The sequence below is a fragment of the Oreochromis niloticus genome, linkage group LG1, assembly GCF_001858045.2.
Source record: "Oreochromis niloticus isolate F11D_XX linkage group LG1, O_niloticus_UMD_NMBU, whole genome shotgun sequence".
Classification (NCBI taxonomy): Eukaryota; Metazoa; Chordata; class Actinopteri; order Cichliformes; family Cichlidae; genus Oreochromis; species Oreochromis niloticus.
The window spans coordinates 7,051,134-7,075,375 of NC_031965.2; the positions used below are offsets into that span (position 1 = coordinate 7,051,134).

General features: G+C 41.9%; 1 protein-coding gene across 7 annotated transcripts in view; it reads left to right on the plus strand.

Annotated features, from left to right (window-relative positions):
- Positions 1-24,242, plus strand: part of LOC100702482 (C-myc promoter-binding protein) — a 108,059-nt gene that overhangs the window by 74,819 nt on the left and 8,998 nt on the right. For 6 of the 7 annotated variants that reach the window (XR_003213268.1, XM_025897073.1, XM_019345240.2 and 3 more), the window contains 16 exons: positions 2,337-2,470; positions 4,512-4,644; positions 5,086-5,292; positions 5,760-5,888; positions 9,326-9,467; positions 12,284-12,412; positions 13,999-14,118; positions 14,394-14,543; positions 14,970-16,153; positions 18,597-18,834; positions 19,303-19,394; positions 19,480-19,655; positions 20,319-20,480; positions 22,262-22,442; positions 22,897-23,151; positions 23,311-23,428. Coding sequence is in view for 6 of the 7 variants with exons in the window: in XM_025897073.1 (XP_025752858.1) it covers positions 2,337-2,470; positions 4,512-4,644; positions 5,086-5,292; positions 5,760-5,888; positions 9,326-9,467; positions 12,284-12,412; positions 13,999-14,118; positions 14,394-14,543; positions 14,970-16,153; positions 18,597-18,834; positions 19,303-19,394; positions 19,480-19,655; positions 20,319-20,480; positions 22,262-22,442; positions 22,897-23,151; positions 23,311-23,428 (3,550 nt within the window). In the remaining variant the exon portion in view is untranslated. The remainder of the gene's footprint in view (positions 1-2,336; positions 2,471-4,511; positions 4,645-5,085; positions 5,293-5,759; positions 5,889-9,325; positions 9,468-12,283; positions 12,413-13,998; positions 14,119-14,393; positions 14,544-14,969; positions 16,154-18,596; positions 18,835-19,302; positions 19,395-19,479; positions 19,656-20,318; positions 20,481-22,261; positions 22,443-22,896; positions 23,152-23,310; positions 23,429-24,242) is intronic. The other variant, XM_025897116.1, reaches the window with a different exon arrangement.

Sequence of the window (24,242 nt, forward strand, 5' to 3'; positions counted from 1 at the left end):
ACGCTATGAAAAAATTATTCAAAGAAAAAAGGAGGAAGTATATATGCAGACAGTGAATGCATCAACACAATCCCAAAATAATCAAATTTCATAGAAATATGGGTTTTATGTATTCACTTTGAAATGGGGAATAACTTCAGCCAAATCAACTTGCCGCTCGCAACGATGCAGCTGCCTCGAGGCAAAGATTAAGAATCGACAAATGACCCGTTCTTTCCGCCTCATCTTTTTTTTACTTTAAACCATTTATGTCAGACAAATCCAGACACAGACCACAACAGACTTTGACTCTAAGTTCAGTTAACACTGTAAGGGATTCAAAGAGTTGTAAATTGAGTTGCAGTGTTACTGAAGAGAAAGTAACTGAACTAACTGTTGTTCCAGGTGATGGCTTGCACAGAAAAGTTGTTCCAGTGTCTGTTGATATATAAGAGGAGAGGGCGTTGACTGAGTTTATGTCCTTGTTGCGTGAGAGCTGCTGTTGTTTCTCTGTATATTTTCAGACAACACCAGTGATCTTTGCTCTGTATTTATTGAGCTTCTGCGCCCACAGCCCTCTGGCTTGTTTGTGCATCCATCTGTCCATTTTATTTTGCGAACACAATATGGACTGAATGTGGAATATTCAGTCCATATTATAAAGGTTCTACACAATATGGAATTGATATGGACTGAGTAACGTGTTAGGAATGAAAGGATGCCACATCGTTTGTTATAGAAATAGAAATTAACAAACTGCAGAGGGCTGAATTTAAGGATACCCCAAAAATCAAAGTGAAAAATTAATTGGCAGGTTAGTCAATTTTGCTGATACTCCAAAGTATTGGGTATTGGGTCTGACAATGGGTCCAAGGATTTTACCCCAGTACTTAATGGCAGTCAGGTGCCATTGCATAGCCTGTAGAGGTCTGTGATTCCCTCCATGGATATGCCTCCCCAGACCGTCACTGACCCAACACCTGAACTATGTTACAGACAAAATATGTTCTCCACGGCTTCACTAGACCTTTTCACGCCTGTCACATGTGCTCAGGCTCTCATCTTTGAAAAGCACAGGGCGCCAGTGGTAGACTTGCCAATTCTGGTATTCTATGGCAAATGCCAGTTAGGCCAGTGCTGGGCAGTTAGCACAGGGCCCACTAGAGAACAGTGGGTCCTTAGGCCCCCCTTATGAACCTCTTATCTGTTTCTGATTGTTTTCTCAGAAACATTCACATCATGCGCCTGCTGGAAGTCCCTTTTGTAGGACTCTGGGAGTTTATTATCCTGTTCCCTCATGCACAAAGGAGCAGATACTAGTCGTGCTGATGGGTTAAGGACCTCCTATGGCCCTGTCCAGCTCTCCTAGATTAACTGTCCCAGCACTGGAGTCTTGAGACTGTGCTGGGAGAGGCAGCAAACCTTGGCAGGTATCGATGTGCCATGCTGGAGGAGTTAAACTGCCTGTGCAATCTCTGTAGGGTCCAGGTATCAGCTCATGATAGCTGTGGTAACACTGACCTCAGTCAAATGGAAAACAGTAAAAACACATGGAAAAGATGAGGAGGGAAAACATGTCAGTGTTTAGCTAGCTTCCAAGTTTTCAAACTTTGCAGCAGCAAAGCATTGTTTACTTTAAAATCAGCTTTTTTGGCCAAGCAAGGAATTTGAGACTCTCTGTGGATTTGCTCACTAATACAACAGACATACAATAGAACAAGAACAGCAATACTTAACAAAGTCGCATTAAATCAGTTTTATTTTTATATCCTTGTTATATTAAGACAGAAAAAAATGTTCCCAAGGCTTCAAAATCCGTACTTTACATTACAACCTCTATCCTTAGACTCTCAACTCAGTTGAAGAGCAGCTTCTTAATGGGCTAAAATGACATTGAATGTCATGAAATGAGGCATTTAAACTACTAACAGTAATTATAGTTATTTTTGAGTCCCTTCTGGTATGTTGTAATGATTATAACAACAATTCTGATGATACTTTCCACTCAGATGTCATATTGTGTTCTGCCATTAATGCTAATGAAATGTGACTATAAAAAAAATCCTTTAAAAAAGCAAGGAAAGGGAAGGAGGGAAATCTAGGTCACTCTTTGTCATCGTTCCTCAGCTCTGACACTCATTCTGTAACAATCCTGCCAACAGGATCAGCTGTTTTGGAATAATACTGGGCAAAGATATGTTTGCTAACACTTATTATAGGCCATAACATCAAGATCTATATGGAATTTCGGACCTGCCAGATGGGGTGCTTCATACTGCCTTCGGGTGTGATAGATGACAGGTCACAGTCTCACGATCTGGACACATTCCTTCATATTTGTCCGTTCTTTTCTGCAGGTGGACAGCGACAGGCCGGAGGAGACCCGGCTGATAGAGATTGATGAATCCCAGCGTAGTGAGCACACAGTCTTCATCACGCCTCCAGAGCTGCCTCCTCTGCCCGAGGGAGAGGAGCATCCACTATGCTACAGGTACAAACTGTACTTATGGAAGTACAGTTTCATTTCCAATGGAGGAATAGGTGTATACACTGTGAGCAAAATGAGCTTTGGCCTCATCATTATTTCTTATTTTTATTATTGCCAGCTCCAAGTTCCATAAAATGTTATGCTTGTTGGATTTAAGCATTCTCAGGTGATATGTTTGTGTAATGAGAGTGTGGGCAAGAGTGTTGAACACTTTGAATGAAGTTGTGCACTATTATTTGGCAACTTCTTTACCTCAGTCAAAATGGACCAAAAAAGGGACTTAACAGACAACAACAACAAAAAAATCTTTCAGAAGGACTCTTTAAATACCTAATCTGTTGAGGCTTGATCACTGAATATTAATACGTTTCGTTGCAAATGCTCAACAAGTTCGGGTGGAGAATAAAAGATGCAAAATAACTGGAAGAGACTTGAGAAGGATTAAACATGATGCTACCAGGAAGCCATTATCCTCTAGTACCACTGTACTCCAGAACTGCAATCTCATTTCATTTCATTTTATTTATTTATTTCACACCTGGTACAATAGTTCAAACAAACCAACCTGGAGTGTCCAGAATTACGAGATGTTCATTGCTCAAGGACATGACCGAGGTAAGGAAGGCTGAAACACGATCACCACTGAACAAGACACACAAGTTGGAAATGTCAAGATTGGGCAAAGAAGTATCTGAAGACACAGTTTTCAAAGGTTTTATGGACAGATGAAATAAGAGTGACTCTTGATGGACCAGATAGATGGGATCATGACTCGATCATGAATGGTTAAAGGGTACTATTTAGAGTCAAAGTGGAGGAGGTGCACTGGTTTGGGCTGCTATTATCAAGGATGAGCTAGTTGCACCATTGAAGATGAACTTAAAATAAACTCCCAAACCTACTGCCTAGAGGATACTTTCTTCAAGCAGTTGTACAGAAAAAAGTCAGCAGCATTCAAGAAGACTATGGTTTTCATGCAGGACAATGCACCATCATATGTACTCAAGTACTCCAGCACTTGGCTACCCAGTAAAGGTCTCAAAGATGATAATAATGACACAACCCTCTTCCTTGTTGGCCCCTCTGAAGCTTAAGATTTACAGACAGGGAAGACAGTATACCTCTTTAAGCATTTGGCAGGTTGTGGCTGCTGCTGCACAAAAAATTGACAGATTATGGATGAAAGGCTGATGGCAGTCATCGTTATTCCACAGGCTGACTGCCTATGTTATCTTTGCTAATGAAATGTGTTATCTTTTCTATACAAAATGAAAATAAACAAGTAAGACGGGAATGTGTAACATTTCCTTTGTTAAACATTCCAGTTTTTGGTTTATTAACAATTTGCCTTGACTGAGAGGACTGGATTTGTTCCATAGTAAAATTAATCCTCAACTTGCCTAATAATCAGTACATGGTGTAGATAGTATCTTATTCTAGTTTCATTCTGTGATGTCTGCATGTTTTTGTTCGCGTGACATTTTTGAATAACAAAGTGGAATGTTGTGCACGACTGACGAGTAATATTTGTTTTAAATTTGGAAAAACGTACAAATATGCTGCTGAGTACAATCCTCCTACTAGACGTCCTTCCTTGAGATGAACTGGAAATTCTCACAGCTAACAGCAGGGAAGCATCTGAATAATAGATTAAGTTTAAATTTGGTTAGTTCTTTCTCTTCAATAGCTGATTGAGGACCAGCAGGAGTTGAGCTGTCTTAGTGAGGACCAAGACTGAACTCTGCTGCTGGACCGTGTGGAGCTGAATATTTGTATTCTGCAGTTATACCTCATTCTGAATAATTTATGATTTTTTTCAGAATCACTTAAATTGTGCTCCCATCATAATCCATAATGACCAGCAGTTTTCCACATTTTTTAGTCTGCAAACCTGTCCAGCTTGTACCCCACTTCTTTCCGTGACAGCTGGGATAGGCTCCAGCCTGGGATAGGCTCCAGCCTGATGGATGGCAACCCACTTTATATGCATGTAAATAACGGTGTGCCCTCTTTCACTAATGTGTGAATGTGTGTTTTTCATTAGGTATGATGGTTTCCCAGTGTTGAGTTTAGATCTATTTGACCCCGTGGAGGGTCTGCGGACACCCTCCTCCCGCCTCGCTGCCAGGCACAGCTGTCCCACCAGTCCTGCCCCCATGTTTAGACGCACCAAGCAGGTCAGCGCAACAGAAACATGTCTTTGTAACACTGCAATTTATGGGTTTATTTGGATTTTCATACTGATTTATTTATGCTTTTAAAAAAATACATGCTGCTTTACCTAAATGTCCAAACATGCTCCAAGAAACTCCAAAATTTTACAAGGCTGATAGCAAGTAAGACCATCAAAAAACATTTCCTTTTATGGAGTCAGTATTTAAAGTTGATACTTGAGCACACAGTACTGAACAGCTTCAAGCAATCCACACATTTAAAAAGGATGCAAGTAGAAGTTTTTGTCTTGTTGTAAAAGCTGCAAGGAAACTGATATGGTTCTCTGGGGTAATAGGAGAGACAGTAGCATAGGTAATTTTCATTTGCCATTATCTCCTGTGTGAATTCGACATGTCCCGGAGACCGAATTATGCATCATTTCTGATTCTATTTTTCATCCACAGGAGATCAAATCAGCCCAGAAGATTGCTAAAAAGTACTCATCCATCCCTCAGCTGTGGTCTAAGTGCCTGCTGCGTCACTGCTACGGTCTGTGGTTCATCTGCCTGCCAGCATACGTGAAGGTGTGCCACTCCAAGGTGCGAGCGCTTCGCACAGCCTACGACGTCCTCAGGAAAATGCAGGCGAAGAAGCTACAGCCCCCTGATGAGGTACATCAGCTGCTGCCCCAAATTACCTGCTAACTGTTGATCATAGACTGTGTATGAAACATTGACAAAGCCTCCAGATCTAAAAAGTGAAGCCATTACAGAAGTGCCGTAAACATGTATTTTCTCTAACTGCCAGGAAGGAAAGAAAAGTCAACACTTTTCTGATGAGTTTATAGATTCACTTGCTAGTTTTAGGTCATGTGGAATACAGCATGAAGTTAATTTTGTATGTGATGGTACTCATTAGTATAAAAAAAAGATACAATAAATCCTTGAATGCTCGATTGTGTGATTACAAAGTTGCCAGCCTCAGTTACACAGTCGTCCACTCCTCACTCATCACATCCAGTGGCAACAGTGGCAGCTTTTATTTACAGTCTTTTGATTCAAGATGTCCGAACACACTTGCACAGTCTGTTTTTCAGTCTGTAGTATTTCTGCCCAAACAATCCTTTATGCACATGCAGGTCTGCTACCGGGTGCTGATGCAGCTGTGTGGACAGTATGGGCAGCCTGTCCTGGCGGTGAGGGTCCTCTTTGAGATGAAGAAGGCTGGAGTCCACCCCAACGCCATAACGTATGGTTACTATAACAAGGTACAGTGTATGTTTCTGCTGATGATAATGAAGGTAGAACTTGTGTGAAATTAATCTACCAACAAACTTACACTTTGATGTTTTAAGTATTGATAGGCTATGACTCTCACTGATATCAACTGCTCTGCATTGTCTAACGGATCCACGTGAATGCTGGGACATGCAAACACTGTTGCTGTCCTCCTCCCTGCTCCCCTGAGCTTGGCATCTTTTTTGTTCGTACATGCTGATTTTACTGCAACTTTAACTAGTGCATGGACACACCAGTGACAGCCAATTGGCAATTTATAGAGTGACTGTCCAATAAGAGACTTGTTTTTTGTCAGCGGTGATGGATAAATGTGCAGACTGAGGCAGAGTAATAAAAGTCTGGAGAATTGGTTACTGTAGAAATCAATCAGGTTACCGGCCACATTATGAAAAAAAAAGTATTTGTTTTAGTAAATGTCATATTTAATATGACTGAAGGAATGAATAAAAGCAAAGATTAAGATGCAGGGATGAAATGACCTCTGAATGACCTCTGAAGCCCCAAATTGAATGCAGTTTCTCAAATTTGATCTTCTGGATAAACATAGCTTAGGAATTTGGATGATATGTAATAAGGCATACTGATTGCAACCTTGTTGATTGTTTATTCACGATTCACAAGCAGCCGCATGAATAATTGCTTTCAGATAATCACACTGCCGTGCTCATTGCACAGTCAGTAAAAATCATCTGTCTCTGGGTGGCACTCACAAAGCAGAGACACTTCATCGTAGCAATGGCTTCACAGACACTCAGGTTCGGATAAAAGAAAAAAATCGCTGACATTTGCAGCTTACCCCCAAGGTTGTGTGACACGGTGTGCGATCATCCCCAGGTGTCAGGATGAACCGCGTCCCTGTTATCCATGTAACCTGCCCCTGGTCTGCCGAACCAGGGAGCATAAAAGTAAATTGGCTGATGTGGGAGCAGACTGTCAAGAGGCAAGGTTGCAGTAAAGGTTACTAAGGGTAGTGTTTTGACACCTGAGAGGATCATATTTTCCCTTAGAAATAGATGGCCTGGAGGCAGGAGGTGGCAGAGTTGTACTGCACAAGCTTTGTGTTCACAGTTACAGGTGGGTCTTCTTCCTCTTTTATGCTTCTTTAGGTGTTTGAAGTCCAAGTATGGGAATGAGAAATCTGCATAAGAATGCTTAAATATTAACTCTGCCCTTCATTCCCAATTAAATTCATGTAGTTGTTCCATATAAAAAAGTAAAAAAACAGCTGAACCCAAGCTGATCCATAGCTATAGAAAACTAAACTGAAAATAAAAAAAATAAATACATTTAATTTAAATAAATTAAATACTTGAAGTTGCCCAGGGCAGGGGAGCATGCAATGATCTGTGCCTGCGTCACATGTCAAAGAATCAATAAAAGATTTTCATTCAGCATAAACGTGACATTACAGGACACTGCATGATCAGTGAGAAGAGCTTTGACATCACAGCAGCAAACTGAACAGGTTTTAATGTTTGCAGAGTTTTGGCCTCGGTGGGTTAGACAAACCAAACCAACTGTTCTCTGTCATCAGTGCTCTTTCATATGGATCTGTCTTTGCACTACACGAGGCTGGACTGGGTTCATAGTCAGACTGTGATATCAGAGTAAGAAGTCAGTCAATCTCATTTAAAACTAAATCTCATTTATCTTTTAATTATGTAAAATGGGATATTGTTCTCAGCCAGTTCAACTGTCAGTATTTACCTTAATTTTGGTTTGATGTGTACATTCACATGTAAGCTTCGTATATCAGCTTCGTTCAGCTTTTAAGCAATGTTCACATTACCTTTACTTGTACAATGTTTTATAAAGTACTTTCACTAACCACTTCTGGACTACTTCCAGCTTATTTGACCTAATAATAACTTGCCTAATAATAATTAAAAATAACACATCAATCATATGTGAACTTTTCTGTTTTAATCATTTTCATTCATTTATTCATTTCTACTGCATGTAGTGCTGTTCTTTCCAGGTACCCCATAATTAAGTTTCTAGTGTGTCAAAAGTATCCCCTGGGGTTCCTTCACCCCTGCTTCAAAGTCAGTCACTCAACGGGGACTTTTCTGTGATCTGAAAATGAAAATAAATAAAGTTCTTTAAGTGAAGATTACTAGATTTCTCCTCAGTGGATAGTTCGTGCTGTCATGATTTCTCTGTCCATTAAATATGAAGCATCAGTCAGGAGAAAAAGAAAGTCATCTTGACATGAAAAGAACAGCTATCCTGGGGTGCCAAAGGCTAAAAATATCCACCTATCAACACCTTTAAATTACCCTGTTAACACTTTTTATGTATATAGTGTTTGTTTACTCGTGGAGGGGGCAGTGTGAAAGTGACGCATTAGATTAGCCCAAAAGTTATGTGGCAGCCTATTTTATGATGATTATTGATTTCGCCACGAGTGTCATGAGTGTGCTGCTGATTAGTGAGTTTAATGTCTTTTCATGTCTGTGTCCTAACTATGAAAGTAGAACCAGCAGGTGATGAACTTTACTTAGCACACAGCTGCAGTGTTTTAGTTAATGAGTTCCAGAGGTGTTAGCAGAGGGATTTTCTTTTAGCCCTTGGCAGAAATGGGGTATCATTTCCACTTGCTCTTCTGTTTCTTTTAAACTAAGCCCAACTAAACGGTCTGCTGCGTGTAGCTTCACATTTACTGGAGCAATATGAGGGTCATATTCTTCCAACTGCCCTCAAAAAGCACAATTCACAAAATGTCAAGCTTTTTTTTTCATGTTGCTCAGGATATCATCATCGATGCCATTCAGTTCAGCCTAAAAAGTAGTTGAACGCAAAGTGTGGCTCTTCTTTAGCCCCCTCATCACTGCTGACAGCTTCTCAGTAGTGCGACCTTATTTCATGAAATCTTCTGAACCTGCATACAAAAAAAGCCGGTGATAAACCCAGTTCTGTTCGGCTGCATATCAATTTTCTTTATTATTATAATTATTTTTCCAGGGAGCTTTATTTCCCCCATCAGCCTGTTGAATGTGACTTGGCCACCAACAGCTGCAGTTCTGCTCTTCTGATCTTGAGTGTGACTGTAGATCTAATACCAGTGCAGTTAATGCCTTTGATGAAATATTCATTCAAGATGGGTTTATATGGAACAGGGATCAGTCCTGTTTCAGTTCAGTCACTTCAAAATATTCAGTCGAAATAAATTGAATCAAGTTGGATGCTACAAATCACACAATAATCAGACTTGTCACACTCAGTCGTTTATTTAGGAGAAGAACATGAAAATATTTTATTTTTGAATTAAATGTTTGTTAAATGTTTTGAATTAACATTTAACAAACATTTTTCTTTTCATGATATGATAGGAGTCACTTTCCCCTCCTGCTATCATCCTATCCTCACACCCGTACTCATTTTCTTTGACCTGCTCCTTGCCCAGGCAGTACTGGAGAGCACATGGCCCTCCAGCACCAGAGGAGGATACTTCCTGTGGATGAAGCTAAGAAATGTCATACTGGGCGTGGCGCAGTTCAAACGGGCGCTACGACGACACGCAGGCCTCACCCAGAGCCCTCTGTCAGGTAACTGTGGTCAGTAGCAGTCTGCATTCCTGTGAAAAGAAATGTCCCCTTTTCTCTTACTAGTCTGTCATCTTTAATGAAGAGAGTCAGAGTCCTAGATCTGACACGTCCCCTGGTGATTTGCATTCAGTCTTGGAATAGTGTTACCCCATAAGATCTGGATGTAACTAATCAAATTTGGCAATAAAGCAGTAAGTGTAGCATTGCAGGCAGAGCAGATGACACACTAAGCATGCAGCCTGCAGCACAAGAGCCACGGACTGTCTCATTAGCGTTTTTTCCTGCTTAAATCTACTTACGATTTCAATGACAAACATAAACACACAACCAAACTCCAGGAAAAATGCACTGCTGATGTTGCTTTCCAGGCTTGATGGTTAATTAGTAGCTCAGGTGCAGTACATTAAAGAGGACTGCAACTAAAACTAATGATGTGTAATACTGACATGCCACTGCAATGAGCCGAGAAGAAAAGGAGCACTACTGATTTTTCTTCTCATAATAATAAAAACATCAGCAGTACATGCAAAACATCTGACCGTAAGTTCAGTTGGACCTTCTGTAAGCCCAAGCAAACTTCCCTTGCATTTTTCTATCAGACTCGCCCATCCATTAATGTCAAGCTCTGAAAACAAATTCTACCTGTCCACCATTCCTAAAATTAAATTTGCACCTACATTACAGTTGAAAGGTGAAACTCTAAAACACAGCTATCTCAGCATGCGATTGAACTCCCCTGCATGCCAGTGAACACCTGCACACTCACTGCATGCTAATCCCTGGCCTGCTAATCCCTGCTTTTTTAAGATACTCCCCGTTAGCAACTGGTGCATTGTGTTCTTCTCCACAGTTCAGTGCTGATTCAGTCTGAAAGAGCCAAAGGTTCCTGTGTGTTCACATTTAACAAGCTTTTCTATCATCCTTGCACAAGACAGACACAAGCCACAATTGCACTATATCTTATTTATAGTACACAACAAATTTCCATTAGATGTGCACTGTCAAACAACTCTTTAGGCTACGCTAATAGCTAATTAGAATGAATCAATTTTATGTGGAACAGCTGAGCCCGTCTTCCTTATAATTAACACAAAATTACTAGATATTATCCTGCTAATAAATTTACAGTTTAGGAAATTTGGGCAAATTGTATAACCCAAGTGAACTGTTACAACCACTGTTTTATATAAGTGGATTTTCTTCAAAGGGGCCGTGTCCGTAACTACTCACGTGCAGTTGCCGACCTCAAAAAAATTTCATGCGTTCAAGAATGAAAATGGGAATAGGACATGTCAGTGAATTGGCAGTTATATGCAATCTGTTTGTGAAAAAAATCTGTTGCCGTCTACATACAAAGAAATTAACATGAAGTACTTACATTCAGAGTTCAGCCAGAACCTCACAGATTTGAAAGAGAAATTCCTCTAGTTGCTGCAGGATGGCATTTTTATTGCAAAATGATCGAGTGATCAGCAACCTTGCTTTTATATATGAAGCTAACCAGACTGCAACATGTTGGTAATCTGTCAGTTTTTACAAACTCAACGGCAGTTATTTGCAAAACTTTGCCAGTCTGCCTGAGACTGATTGCAGATTGTTTGGAGACAGGTTGCCTTCCACCAGGCAACCTGTGCAATCACCTTGCAATCATAAAGGGTCACCCTGATGTTGAGGGTCTTGCATGCTCAACCTCTGGGCACCCCGGTGGTTGCTGATACTACTTGGAATGAATCAATGAAAGAAACTCAGTGAAGCTCACCAGGCAGCCATGGATTTTTTTCTAGTCGTGAGGAAGTTGCCGTCCTTATGGCTCAGTCTAGTGTGACTGAGCCATAAGTTACACAGATCTTTCTAGTGATTATCCATCCACCATCAAATACATAGATACACTACTTCTCCTATTTTTGACAGAAAATCAATTAAAAAAATCTAATATAAGTATACATAAAAACTTGCAGAGGCTCATTTTCATAAACCATGACTCCTGTGTTATCAGTGGCACGCTATGTTACCTGATGTGTTACATTTTATGTAATAAAAGGCAGATTGACAATGTTAGTGCAGTGCTGACTTCGTGCTGATCAAAGAAGCATTATGTATTCACGTCATCAGCTTTTGTTTTTAATCTAGTCCCAAAATGCTTTTCAAAAAAAGAATTTGCTTTGAACTAGGTAAGAGTTGCTTTTTTTGAGAAATGAAGACTTTTTCATGGAAGAGAAAAAGAACATTTCCTGAAACGTCATGGTCTGGCTCCTATGGGTACCATTCAGTGAGGCTGCCAATTGAGGACCTGTGTGGTGTCTGTCTCACTCAGTTGTGCATCGAGGTCTTCTTTATTCTTCGGTCAGTCAGTTTGTGCTGTTCTGTGGAGGCCGCGGTGCTCGTGCTGTATGAAATCTGTTTACTACATCGACAAAACTTAATTTCTTTTAACAAAAATCCTGTAAACATTTTCAAAGGAAAAAGTCATTTGGCCATTTGAGAATATAAATGAACCCACAGAGACAGATTTTTCCACACACTCATCTAGCTGTGCCAATACAGGGGTGATGGTTGCTCAAAATTGGCATCTGTACGCCTGCAAAGATACCCCAGTGTGATTTTAAGTAATCATTAATTTTCATTTAAAATATTTCTGAGTTAATTTTCATGAAATAAAAACACGTTTTTCTTTCCACCCCCAAAATAATGAATTTTCTATGCAATCCAAACTTTTCAGGTGTAATTGATGTAAAAAGAGGTAAAAATAGAGCGGCTGTGTCTTGTTGAGCTTAAACGCCACCAGCCTCCTTTAACGCTTTGTTGTTTTTGGGCAGATGGCAGTGACCTGGACGCTGTGAGTCACGGCAGCCTGGATAGCTCTGCCGACACTAACCTGGTCGAGCAGGGCCCCTACGCCGCCGACTCCGTCAAAGTAGACCCCACTGATGATAGATCTAGCACAGGTACACTTCAGATGGTTGCTGCGTGACTCCATCTTTCAATAGCATCCATCTTATTCAACATCTTTTTCTTTTCTTTTTGTCACCCTTTCATCCTCCCTCCTCATTCAATCCACTCACCGACTCACTTCCTCCTCATTTCCCTCTTCGATTTACACCTCCCTTCCTCCGCTTCCTGTTTTTCCTCCTATTAATCCTTTTGTGCATCCATGATCGCCGCCTGGTTTTTGCGGCTGTGGTTTCTGCTCTGCTCTGTCCCTAACCTGCCCTTCACTCTGGCCCTGCCTGTGTTGCCCTCGCATGCAGTCGGCTGTAGGGCGGCAGCTTGGGCGCCAGGGCCCCGGTGGCGCACTCACACGGTGGGGGCTTTGAGCTCAGAAAAGCCACCCTCCACCCAGGTAAACCCTCTCTCTCTCAGTCAGCCTTGTCTGATTCTGGTTGCGTTTCTCTGTGTTATCTATCTTAGCTGCTCTGCAACATTTTTATTTTTGCTCGTCATTGTCACTGTTACGTGTTACTGTTTCTTGCTCTCCTCCCTGTGACTTCCTCTCCTCTTTCTTTCCTCCACTGTGTCATTGCTCCATCCAGCACATCAAAGTCCACTTCTCTTACCTTGCTCATTTTTCCCTCGAGTTTTACTCTCACTCTCACTACTGAGTGATTTGTCTTTGTCAATTATGGCAAGTAATTATCCAGAGGCGTATTCTTTTTGATTACGGAAATCATTTTAATCATGGAGATGGCACCTCAGCAGGAAGCATCGCCTCGTGTGCAGAAAGATTGAGAGTGAGCCACAGCCCACAGCTCACAGCACGGCAGGTGGGAGGGACCTCCGTGTGCAGCTAACTGGTTATTACTCTCCAGGATTTGGAGTTGTGTCACTCTCCGTCAGTTGCAAGTTGTTCTATACTGTATCACAGCTGAGCTGTGCAGCCTCATGGTTTATTTAGAGGTGATTGCCACAAAGGCTCGTGTGGAGGATGAAATAGGAGAACGAATCAATCAGCTTGTTGCCTGAGGACCCCGAAAACGTTTAGAGACAGATAGAAGCGTGAGCCTTGAGCTGTAGCAGTCAGAATCATTAGCAGCTGTAAAAATGCAGTTTGTTTTTATATGGTAACTGTAGATCTCTGCGTGCCTCGAGGAGGATTCCTTTATCCAGTACAGCTTAGCTGCTTTTTCTGCCTTCTCCCAGCACTAACAATGTGCCAGGCAGAACTGAGAAGATAAAGAGAAACAAATGGCTCACTGGTTCATTCTCTTATAGATGTTTCATGTATCTCTCCTCCCACAGTGTAAAGCTACAGTAGATCAATGTTTATTGCTCCAGTAAGATTTTAATCCCATAGCGCAATGCAGTGTATAGTGTTGTTATCTAGGATACAACATGAAAGTAAAGGGCTTGGATCTCAACTTTGTTCTTGAATTGTCCCTCTGCTTACACTTTCCGTGTGTGTGATGTGTATTTCTGTGACTTTGTGCTTTACTAGGTAGATAATTAGATATTCAGATAATTCACTGCCTGTGTTTGTCCTTGTCTTTTACCCAAGTTGTACTCTTTTTTTTTTTTCTTTTGCCTTTTTTTTTAGGTGATCAGTCAGACTTGGGTTATAATTCCCTGTCAAAAGAGGAGGTGCGGAGAGGAGAACCCGCTGGCCAGGACTCTGCCCCTGACAAAGACGACAAGAAGGAGAGCGACTGCAGCTCCTGTCAGTATTCTGTCTGATCTGATGTCACCTGATATTCCTTTGCCTTTAACTGGGGAAAAAAAAACCCTAACTTGGCAGCATTGTAGCCACATGGGATTTCCCTTTCCTCTGCCTTGATCTTTCTGTCTCCTCTAGAGATGATTCATTCCTTTTGGTTTCTCATGAACATCAAAGCTTTCAGTTGTTTGTTGTCCTGCAGTTAATTTTTTTTTTTTAAGAATGTTGGTGTGTTTCGTGCTGTCTGCATAAATTGTAATTGTTTTTCGTGTTTGTAGTGTCAGAGACAGAAAGTGCCAAGGGAAGCAAAGATTGCCTCCCTCAGCTTGACTTGGAGATGAGTTCTTCCTTCAGACCCCGTGGCATTGTTCGCAGCAGCTGTCCATTTGATGACTCAGCCTGTAAACCCAAGAGCTCCGCCAGTGCAGGTAGTTGCAAACTTTAGAGGTTAATAGATTTTCTAATGTGGTACCTTAACTGTCTCTCTCTGCTGTAATTCACATTTCAAGGTTTTCTTTTTGGGATTTCCTCAGCATGAACATAGGAGTGCCTTGGACAGTTTACCCATACTCATACTTTTATTTTGAGACAAACAGTTGAAATTATTTAGCTGTTTCAGTTCACAGCTTTATTTTTTGGGTGTTCCTTGTTGAAAGGCTCCTCTGTAGCTATAGTTGGTGTCTTTACTCATGTGCACAGGCTGGACTGAGGTCATGATCTTTTCTCTAACATTGAAAATTAACAGGTCAAGTGATCTCACCTCCTTTGCTCACTCGCGCCATCTTCTGATACAAATGCAAATGCGGCTTTTATTATTTGCCATTTTTCTCTTTCTCTTTCTCCCTGTCTGCCAGACCACGTTGCAGGTCTCCTCTTCACTACCTCCCTGGATGAGATTGGTGAGATTCAGACAAACAGTTTGCTCCGGAGACATAAGAGCGCTCTGGAGGAGGTGATGGGCAGCGCCAGCAGTGGCTCAGCGCTTGACTGGCAGGGCGTAAAGAGCCGTCGGCTGAGTGGTGACACTGTGGGCAGCAGTGGGAGTGGCACCACTGTCCTGGGCCTGGGCATGAGCCAGGGTGAAACTGATCCAGATAAAATCGCAGGACACCTGGGCGCAGATGCTAAAATCCTCGCTGGTGCCAACTTCACTAAGACTAGGAGGCCTCATTCTCTGGCTCTGGGTGGGCTCGAGGGGGTGGCTGCTAAGTCACACGCTGCCAGGAGTAGTGATCACAGGGAAGTGGATGAGGAGGCGGAGCGGCAGGACTCCAGCGATGAGGACAGGAACACTACAGAGGCCATTTTTGATCTAGAGGATTTGGATTTCGAAAAGCCCTCTAAGGGGGCAAAACCTTATAAAAAACCTGTTGAACGCAGCGCCAGCTATGGTGGTGTGAGCACCATGACAAACAGAGGCACTGTGAAGCGCACAGGTATTGAAACAGGCTACGACCCTCTCTCCCTCCTGGCAGCAGAGTCTGATCAGCAAAATGAGGAACGGTACACGGAGGGGGACCAGGCCAGCACTCCTAGTGCCCGGAGGCACCTGGCCAGGGAGATTGAGCTCTACATGAACCACATGGGCAGCCCGCTGAGCAGCCACATGCCCAGTCTGGACCTTCAGGACCCAGCCAGCCCCGTCCTCCTCCACCATTCCTCACTCTCTGCTTCCTCCCGCAGAGCCAGCCTCCCCCACAGCTCCCCCCTCAGGACTGCAGGAGTCCCTCGCTCCCGCACCTTCCAGCCGCCGTCGCCCTCTCAGCCCATCTCGCGCCAACGGCTGTGGTCTTCACCTCCATCTCGAAGCTCTAGCACCACCCCCAGCCCGAGTCCTCGACCCAGCCCCTACAGAGAGAGGGCGGACAGGATGAGCCTGACGTCACCTTCGCTCTCCTCCTCCTCTTTTGCTTTAGATACGCTTCTGACGCCAACACTGGATGTGTTCAAGACCAGCGTGTTCTCTGCTGGGAAGGAAGTAGCAGAGAAAGCGAGCCGCTGGTACACGCGCCTTGCCACATACACAACACCCACCAAGGTACAGAGTCCTGCTCTCTCTTTTCATTTAAAAAATAAACATGGTGTGCTGACCACATACAAAATAGGTTTGATTTAGTTTGATTTTGATATTTTAGAGAAACTTCACAGGAACCTGAAGATTTCTCAAAATCGTCTGGCCGATGCTGCCATTTTTGTTTGTTTCAGAGTCGTAGATGTGAATTTATACCCTAATTTTAAACAAATGATGTATGTTTAAAGTGCAAAATATGTCCAACTACTGTGCAAACACCTGTAGTCTTATTGTTAGAGAATCTGTACTTTTGCACTGTAACAAGTTTGTGCCAGTGACTTACACTACAGGGTGGGCCATTTATATGGATACACCGTAATAACATGGGAATGGTTGGTGATATTAAAGTCCAGTTTGTGGCATATTAGTATATGTGAGGGGGCAAACTCCTCGAGATGGGTGGTGACCATGGTGACCATTTAGAAGTCGGCCATCTTGGATACAACTTTTGTTTTTTCAATAGGAAGAGGGCCATGTGACACATCAAACTTATTGGTAATGTCACAAGAAAAACAATGGTGTGCTTGGTTTCAACGTAACTTTATTCTTTCATGAGTTATTTACAAGTTTCTGACCACTTATAAAATGTGTTCAATGTGCTGCCCATTGTGTTGGATTGTCAATGCAACCCTCTTCTCCCACTCTTCACACACTGATAGCAACACCGCAGGAGAAATGTCAGCACAGGCATCCAGTATCCATAGTTTCAGGTGCTGCACATCTCGTATCTTCACACCATAGACAATTGCCTTCAGATGACCCCAAAGATAAAAGTCTAAGGGGGTCAGATCGGGAGACCTTGGGGGCCATTCAGCTGGCCCACGATGACCACTCCACTTTCCAGGAAACTGTTCATCTAGGAATGCTCGGACCTGGCACCCATAATGTGGTGGTGCACCATCTTGCTGGAAAAACTCAGGGAACGTGCCAGCTTCAGTGCACAAAGAGGGAAACACATCATCATATAGCAATTTCAAATATCCAGTGGCCTTGAGGTTTCCATTGATGAAGAATGGACCCACTATCGTTGTACCCCATATACCACACCAAACCATCACTTTTGTTGTTCCAACAGTCTAGGAGGGATCTATCCAATGTGGGTGTGTCAGACCAATAGCGGTGGTTTTGTTTGTTAACTTCACCATTCACATAAAAGTTTGCCTCATCACTGAACAAAATCTTCTGCATGAACTGAGGGTCCTGTTCCAATTTTTGTTTTGCCCATTCTGCAAATTCTGTGCGCCGATCTGGGTCATCCTCGTTGAGATGCTGTAGTAGCTGGAGTTTGTAAGGGTGCCATTTGTGAGTAGCTAATATCCGCCGAAGGGATGTTCGACTAATGCCACTCTCCAGTGACATGCGGCGAGTGCTACGCTGTGGGCTCTTGCTGAATGAAGCTAGGGCAGCCACTGATGTTTCTTCATTAGTCCACATTTTGGCAAATCCAACACTGAACCAGTTTCACGAAACTTAGCAAGTAGTTTGCTAACTGTAGCATGAGAGATGGGTGGTCTCGTAGGGTGTCTTGCATTGAAATCTGCTGCAATGACCCAGTTACTGCGTTCACCAGATATCAACACAATTTCTATCCGCTCCTCACGTGTTAACCTCTTCGACATGTATCGAAGATGGCCGGCTTCTAAATGGCCACCATGGTCACCACCCACCATGGTCACCACCCATCTTGAGGAGTTTGCCCCCCTCACATATACTAATGTGCCACAAACAGGACTTTAATATCACCAACCATTCCCATTTTATTACGGTGTATCCATATAAATGGCCCACCCTGTATATTAACTATTGTATATCTCAGCATATGAATGAGACCAAAGTCTGTGTGCTGCTGCCATCTTTTGGCCGTCCAGCAGGATTCTGTGAAATCCTGCATTAGTAAACTACAGTATATTGGTCATTGTGGTCTGCTCTTTATTATAAAGTTTCCAAAACTTTATAATAAGAAGAAACACCAGAAGCAAAAATCTCTCCCAAAGACAGCACATATTCTTCTCCTGCCATGTGCAAACTGTGTGACATAAACCCCATGTGAGTGTTCCTTTTGTGAGACATTTCAGAATTGTGTGGACTCATTGGAGTTTTTGTGACTTCGACATCATCCGTGTGAATTTTTCCCCCTGAAAACCCTAAATAAATTGCACAATTTGTTTAGGTTTAATTTAGTAGCACAGTTTGTTGTTTTTTTGTTTTCTTTCATATAAGCAACTAAATATTGTACCTGTAGATTTGAGTGATTCATGCTGTGGTTTTGTTTTGTTTGTATTTTTACATTGATCTTCTTGGAGGCAGTCAGAGTTACTAATAAGTCATTTAAAATAATCTGCAGTTGCTGTGAAAGTTTGAAGTTAGACTCTGATGACAAAAAGTGAAATGATCTGCTCTCCTCATCCAGGACAGTCAGAGTGACCATTTGAGCGTGTCCTCCCTCTGTGCGGGAGATCCAGACTGCTCCTCACTGTTAGATGACGAAGACTCTGGAGACACAGAGCACTCAATGGTCTTTCCATTGAGGAATGGCCCTGTTGGCCCTCCAGGACCTCGCAGGAGTCCCAGACGCAGCCCCCTCCGCAGCCATCTGGACAGTCCCACTGCAGGATCGAGCCACAGAAGACCCACATCTCTGCTCCCTGGTCAGCACAAGATTCACTTAAATGAATGTTCTTTTTCCTTTTTTTAAAATTGTGCATTTTTTGCTTTTTATTTTTCAATTTCTTTCTGTTTTGTGCTGCTTTGTTTTCTTTCTTTAATATCATTCTCATGTGCGTTGTGTTGGACTCATAAAGCACTCTGTGTTTATGTGAAAAGCAGTGTATAAATAAATATTTGATTCTAGGCAACGGGTTTCTACTTATCAACCAAGAAACGTAATCACTGTATTTTCCTCATTAGTCTAAGTCAAATGAAAAAAGAAAGCTTTAGAATTTGATTACCTACAGTATGCTTCAGACCTGCTTTCAGTAGTCTGGCCTGTTCTTTATGGCAAACATTAACACACCAAGATAGAAAATGACAAGTAGTCTGATAAGAATAAAGAATAAATTCAAATAAATATAATTGGCCCCCTCACATATTCTGACAGTTTGTTCATCCTGATGCAGGACTGCCTGGCTTCTCTCTGCCAGACAAGTCGGACCTCAGCTCTTCACGGTACACCAGCAACACTAGCATCTTCAACAACTACGCCATGGAGGTAAAACTGCCAGATATAAAAATTCAAAACTAATCTTCCACAGAAGCTAAACGTGTCTCTGCGTCTCTGTGTCCTCTTCCTCCAGCTGCTGATCTCCAGCTGTTCTCGCTGTAAGACCTGCGACTGCCTAGTGTATGATGAGGAGATCATGGCCGGCTGGACAGCAGATGACTCCAACCTGAACACCACCTGCCCCTTCTGTGGAAACCCCTTCCTGCCGTTCCTCAACGTGGAGATCAGGGACATGCGAGGACCTGGCAGGTAGGCAAATGCTCAAGTGCTGTATGTATGTATGCTGTTTATATGTGTTTATTGTTGACTTGGATCACATATGGAATGTTTTTATTGCATATTGTCAAAAAAAAAGAAATAAATAAACTTCAACTTCAATTCTTCTCCCCTTCATCTTTTTCCCCTCCGTCCATATTGATTAACTGCCGGAATTATGTAAAGTTACTTTTTAAATAATCTAAGGCTTGCTTCGTTTCAAATAAAGTTCAAGCAGAAGTTAGAGTTCAGACACAAACATTCTTAGTCATTAATTATTACGCACTTATCACACTGAAACTAAGGTGACCTTCATCAGAACTTTATGGATGTTGTGTTAGCCTAGCTTTAGCATAAGCACATCCAAGTGGAGATATGACTAAATTAATTAGACGACACCAAAATATTGTAAGTGGGCTCCAGACTTGAGTCCTTTTGGTCTCAAAAGCAAAGAACCCTACAGGGTTAATTGATTTTTACTGTTACTTAATGTTCTCCTCAGTATAGATAACGCTGCTTCAGGTAAGTAAGAAGAATACAGACAAGCACAAAACCTTTATTGTGATTAGGTTCTACTTAAAGTTCTACTACTTGAGAAATGTCTTGTTAAGTACTGATTAAGTAATGTTTTTTTTCCTTTTTCTCTCCTCTCTGCAGGCTCTTCCTGAAAGGCAGCCCATCAGTAGATGAGGCGATGACCTCGTCATATTCTGCCTCCACAGGGTTGGACACAGGGACGTCCACCTTGTCTACGCCCTGTCCCACGACAGCTGTCTCCCCTCCGTCCCCTATGATTGCTATGCAGGAGTGCTCAGCAAGGTATGCACTCATACTCAGTGTTAAACTACATTCTTACATTTACATTTGTTTACATGCTCTTGTCAAAATCAAAATGTTTGCTAGTTTTCTTTTGGACAATTTAAGAAATTCTTTAATCGGAAGTAAGTGTGGACAATAGTGACAAATGAAACCCTCTGACTGAAACTGGAGCATGTACAGTAAAAAGAACACAATTACCGACTGACAGAGATTCAAGTAAACAAAACATTTGTTGTATAATGAAAAGCTTGAGGCTACATTAGCTGCTGCTAACATACCACACCTGAATGTAGTGGAGCTTTTAGCTACTTAAGTAATAAATATTTCCCTCCGGAAGTAATACACCAGAACAGAGCTAAAAGCTAAGTGGTTTATGTTTACACCACAAACGTGGCCAGAAAGCAAGTTGTTGGAGTGTGATTGAGTTGCATTGTGGGTAATGGTGCTAGGTTCTGACAGTAAAACAGACAACATTTGTTGCTGCTCATCATTGTGCATCATGCATGTTTTGTGACCAAATGTAGCAACTCACATAATTTGTCAAAAGAAACTGTGACGCGACTTGTTCTCATATATTTTTGCTCATTTCTGATTTAAATTTAGTATCAAAACATGTTAGTGGGATAAAAAATCATACCATTTTTTTTAAATGTTTCAGAATATTTGTTAACAAGCAATGCATGAAAACATGAAAAGATGGTGTTTTGTCTAAAATATGTTGAGACACCTTCAGATTAAAAGGACTTCTTTTTGTTCTGTTTGTTTGTTGTCTGTGCTTTCTTATCTTTTACCTCATGTCTTGTACAACTGTTACAATGTTATTATGGCCTGAGATCTCAAATACAGTGCGATGATCATCATCATCATTAAAAATTTTGTTCTTCCTGTAGTTTAGTTTCAGATGTGCTGTATGATTTTATTTTTTTTATTTATTTATGGACCTCTGCTCATCTTCATGCAGCTTGTCTGGTTACACAATGCTTTTGAACTGAAAAGCTACTGTAGCTGCATCCACACACTCCACATAGGCATTGTAAAAGAGCAGTGAATCTGCACCACCTGTCCGAACAAAGCTCAGTGTGTGTGTGCATGTGTGTGTGTGTGTTTGCCGCTGCAATTTTGTGAGGTATTTGGGGGGAAACTCGAGATTATGAAATGTGTGAGCAATAGGGATGAACAGAAACAGATATATCGCTAAATACTTGACATAGAGCAAGCAAACAGATGTGTATTTACCACAATTTTGGCATTAATTGCTTTTGAATTGTGTTCCCTGATCTGCATCCAAGTGTAGACAAGTACAAGTTGAATAAATTAATACCATGAAAATTTTTCAGGTCTTTATTAAACACAGCTCAGTACACAGTGGGCAAATAATTGAACATGTGAAAACATCCTTTAGCTGCAGGATGAGAAGGAATTTTGAACTATTGCTCTTGTTTCAGTTTATCAGTCAGGTGATGCAACAGGATTTCAAGTTGGTTAAAGTTATTATTCACACTTGGCCATTTAAAACCTGAATTTTCTTTTCCAGCCACTCTGGTTTTCATTCCTGCTGTGCTTTGAGTCACTGTTTGCTTCAGGTTGCTGCCCTGACACTCTCCTGTAAAATATGCAGTTTGTAATTCGAAGGCAGAGTGAAATTTCTTAATGTGATCTAAAGAAATCAGTGTTGCTGTTTATAGAAAAGTAACACTATACTTAATCATTGACCCTATGTTCAAATAGTCAGTATCGTCTATGGGGAAAAGGGCCAAATTGTCTTTGCTGTATCTTTGCAGGTCTCGGTCAACCAGGGATCAAGGCATCAATATACCCGTAGAACACCGGCAGGGGGCGCTATCCTCTGGAGCTCCTATAGTCCGCAGTGTCAGCGCCTTTGGTCCTCTGGATGAAACGACCCGACAAAACTGCTGTTTGCCAACATCAGGCAGTCTGCCCAGTTGTCTGAACGAAGCCACGGTAAGGCTGGACTGGTGTGTGTACGGCATGTCTTGAATCCGTGAATTTAAGTGTTCATGTTTGTACCTCTAGTAGTTTACTCTGGGAACAAAATACACAATGAAAGGAGAGACAGAGGCTTTAAAACGTCCAGTTCTGAAAACAATGCAAACCAAAACAAAAACCTGTTGCTGCATATTCCTTTGTGTTGGATAACTTCAAACCTGTCTTCATTAGTGTTTAACCATAACAATGTTAATCACTCACATCTCCTGCATATATGAATAAGTCATTTGTCATCCATCGATCCATCCATTCATTTTCGTCTGCTTATCTGGGGCTGGGTCGCAGCCCACACAGAGGCATTCCCAGGCCAGGTCCAAACCATCTCAGCTGGCTCCTTTCGATGAGGAGTAGTGGCCCTAGAGTACAAGCTGGCTGTGAACCTAAGCAGTTCTCTTTTTGTGACACTCAGGACCCACTGAGTATGGAGTGGCGGCTTCACAACCCCGAGCCTGTGACGGTTCCCTACCTGAGCCCGCTGGTGCTGTGGAAGGAGCTGGAGAGTCTGCTGGAGAACGAGGGCGACTCAGTGATCACAGAGGCTGACATGGTGGACCATCACCCCATCATCTACTGGAACCTGGTCTGGTACTTCAGACGGCTGGACCTGCCCAGCAACCTGCCAGGTCTCATCCTCACCTCTGAGCATTGCAACAGAGACTCCCAGGTCGGACATGCACACACACACACACACACACACACACACACACACACACACACACACACACACACACAAAAGATCCAATGCCTTGTGATAATGGAATATTTTTTTGTTTCACAGCATTTTGCAGCATTGGCACGTCTGACTCACACTGTTTGTTCTCAGATCCCTCGCCACTGGATGTCTGAGGACAGTAAACACGTGTTGATCCAGATCCTGTGGGACAACCTCAAGCTGCACCAGGACCCCATCCAGCCTTTGTACATCCTCTGGAACACATACAGTGAGTTGCACTGCTTGGACATGTTTTCTAGTTCCTCAGATAGTGGGGAAATTTGCTCAGGTCCTGTAACCATCTGTCCAAAATGAAAATACAAAAAAGAAGAGAATATTGTAAAACCTGCGTATAGATAGAGCTTCTTTCAGCAGCTCTGAACCAAAAACAGAGAGAGATTTTTTTGTGTGTGTTAGGTAAGTTAATTTACCTTTTTTATGAATTCAATAAAAACCCTTTTAACACCCTGTGTGTTAGGGTGAGTATATGCCTGCATATATGCATAAAACATATCTATACATAAGCTTCGCCAAACTTAGTTTTAATGTTAGTACAGATGTTCAACAATGTTAAATAATAACTGTATATATATTCTAGAAGCAGTTTGATCAGAAAGCCTTGTGTGTATATATGCTGAACAATAATATTGTTTTTAAAGGTGAGATATAAAACATGTTGGAAACCACTCATCTATAATATTAGTAAGTGCATTTCCATCCGCCTAATTTTGTCCATATTTTAACAAAAAAGTGGGAAACAAAAGAAAATCCAAACATGGGCTCGCCTCAAACTTTTTTAATTTCAGTTACAAACTGAATATATTCTGCTGTGTTTTAATAATTTCAGTAAATTTGAATTCTGGGCTAAACTTGAATGAAAGCCTGACTGGTGACAATCAAAAGACAAGAAAATGTAACTGTTATTTGCTCTCCCAAAGATCCATCACAATTAAACACCCCTAAATCCACACTAGGTAGCAAAGTTAGGAGGGAAGTATATTTTTTATCAGTCTTCATACAATGGGCACACAAAGGACGGGGCT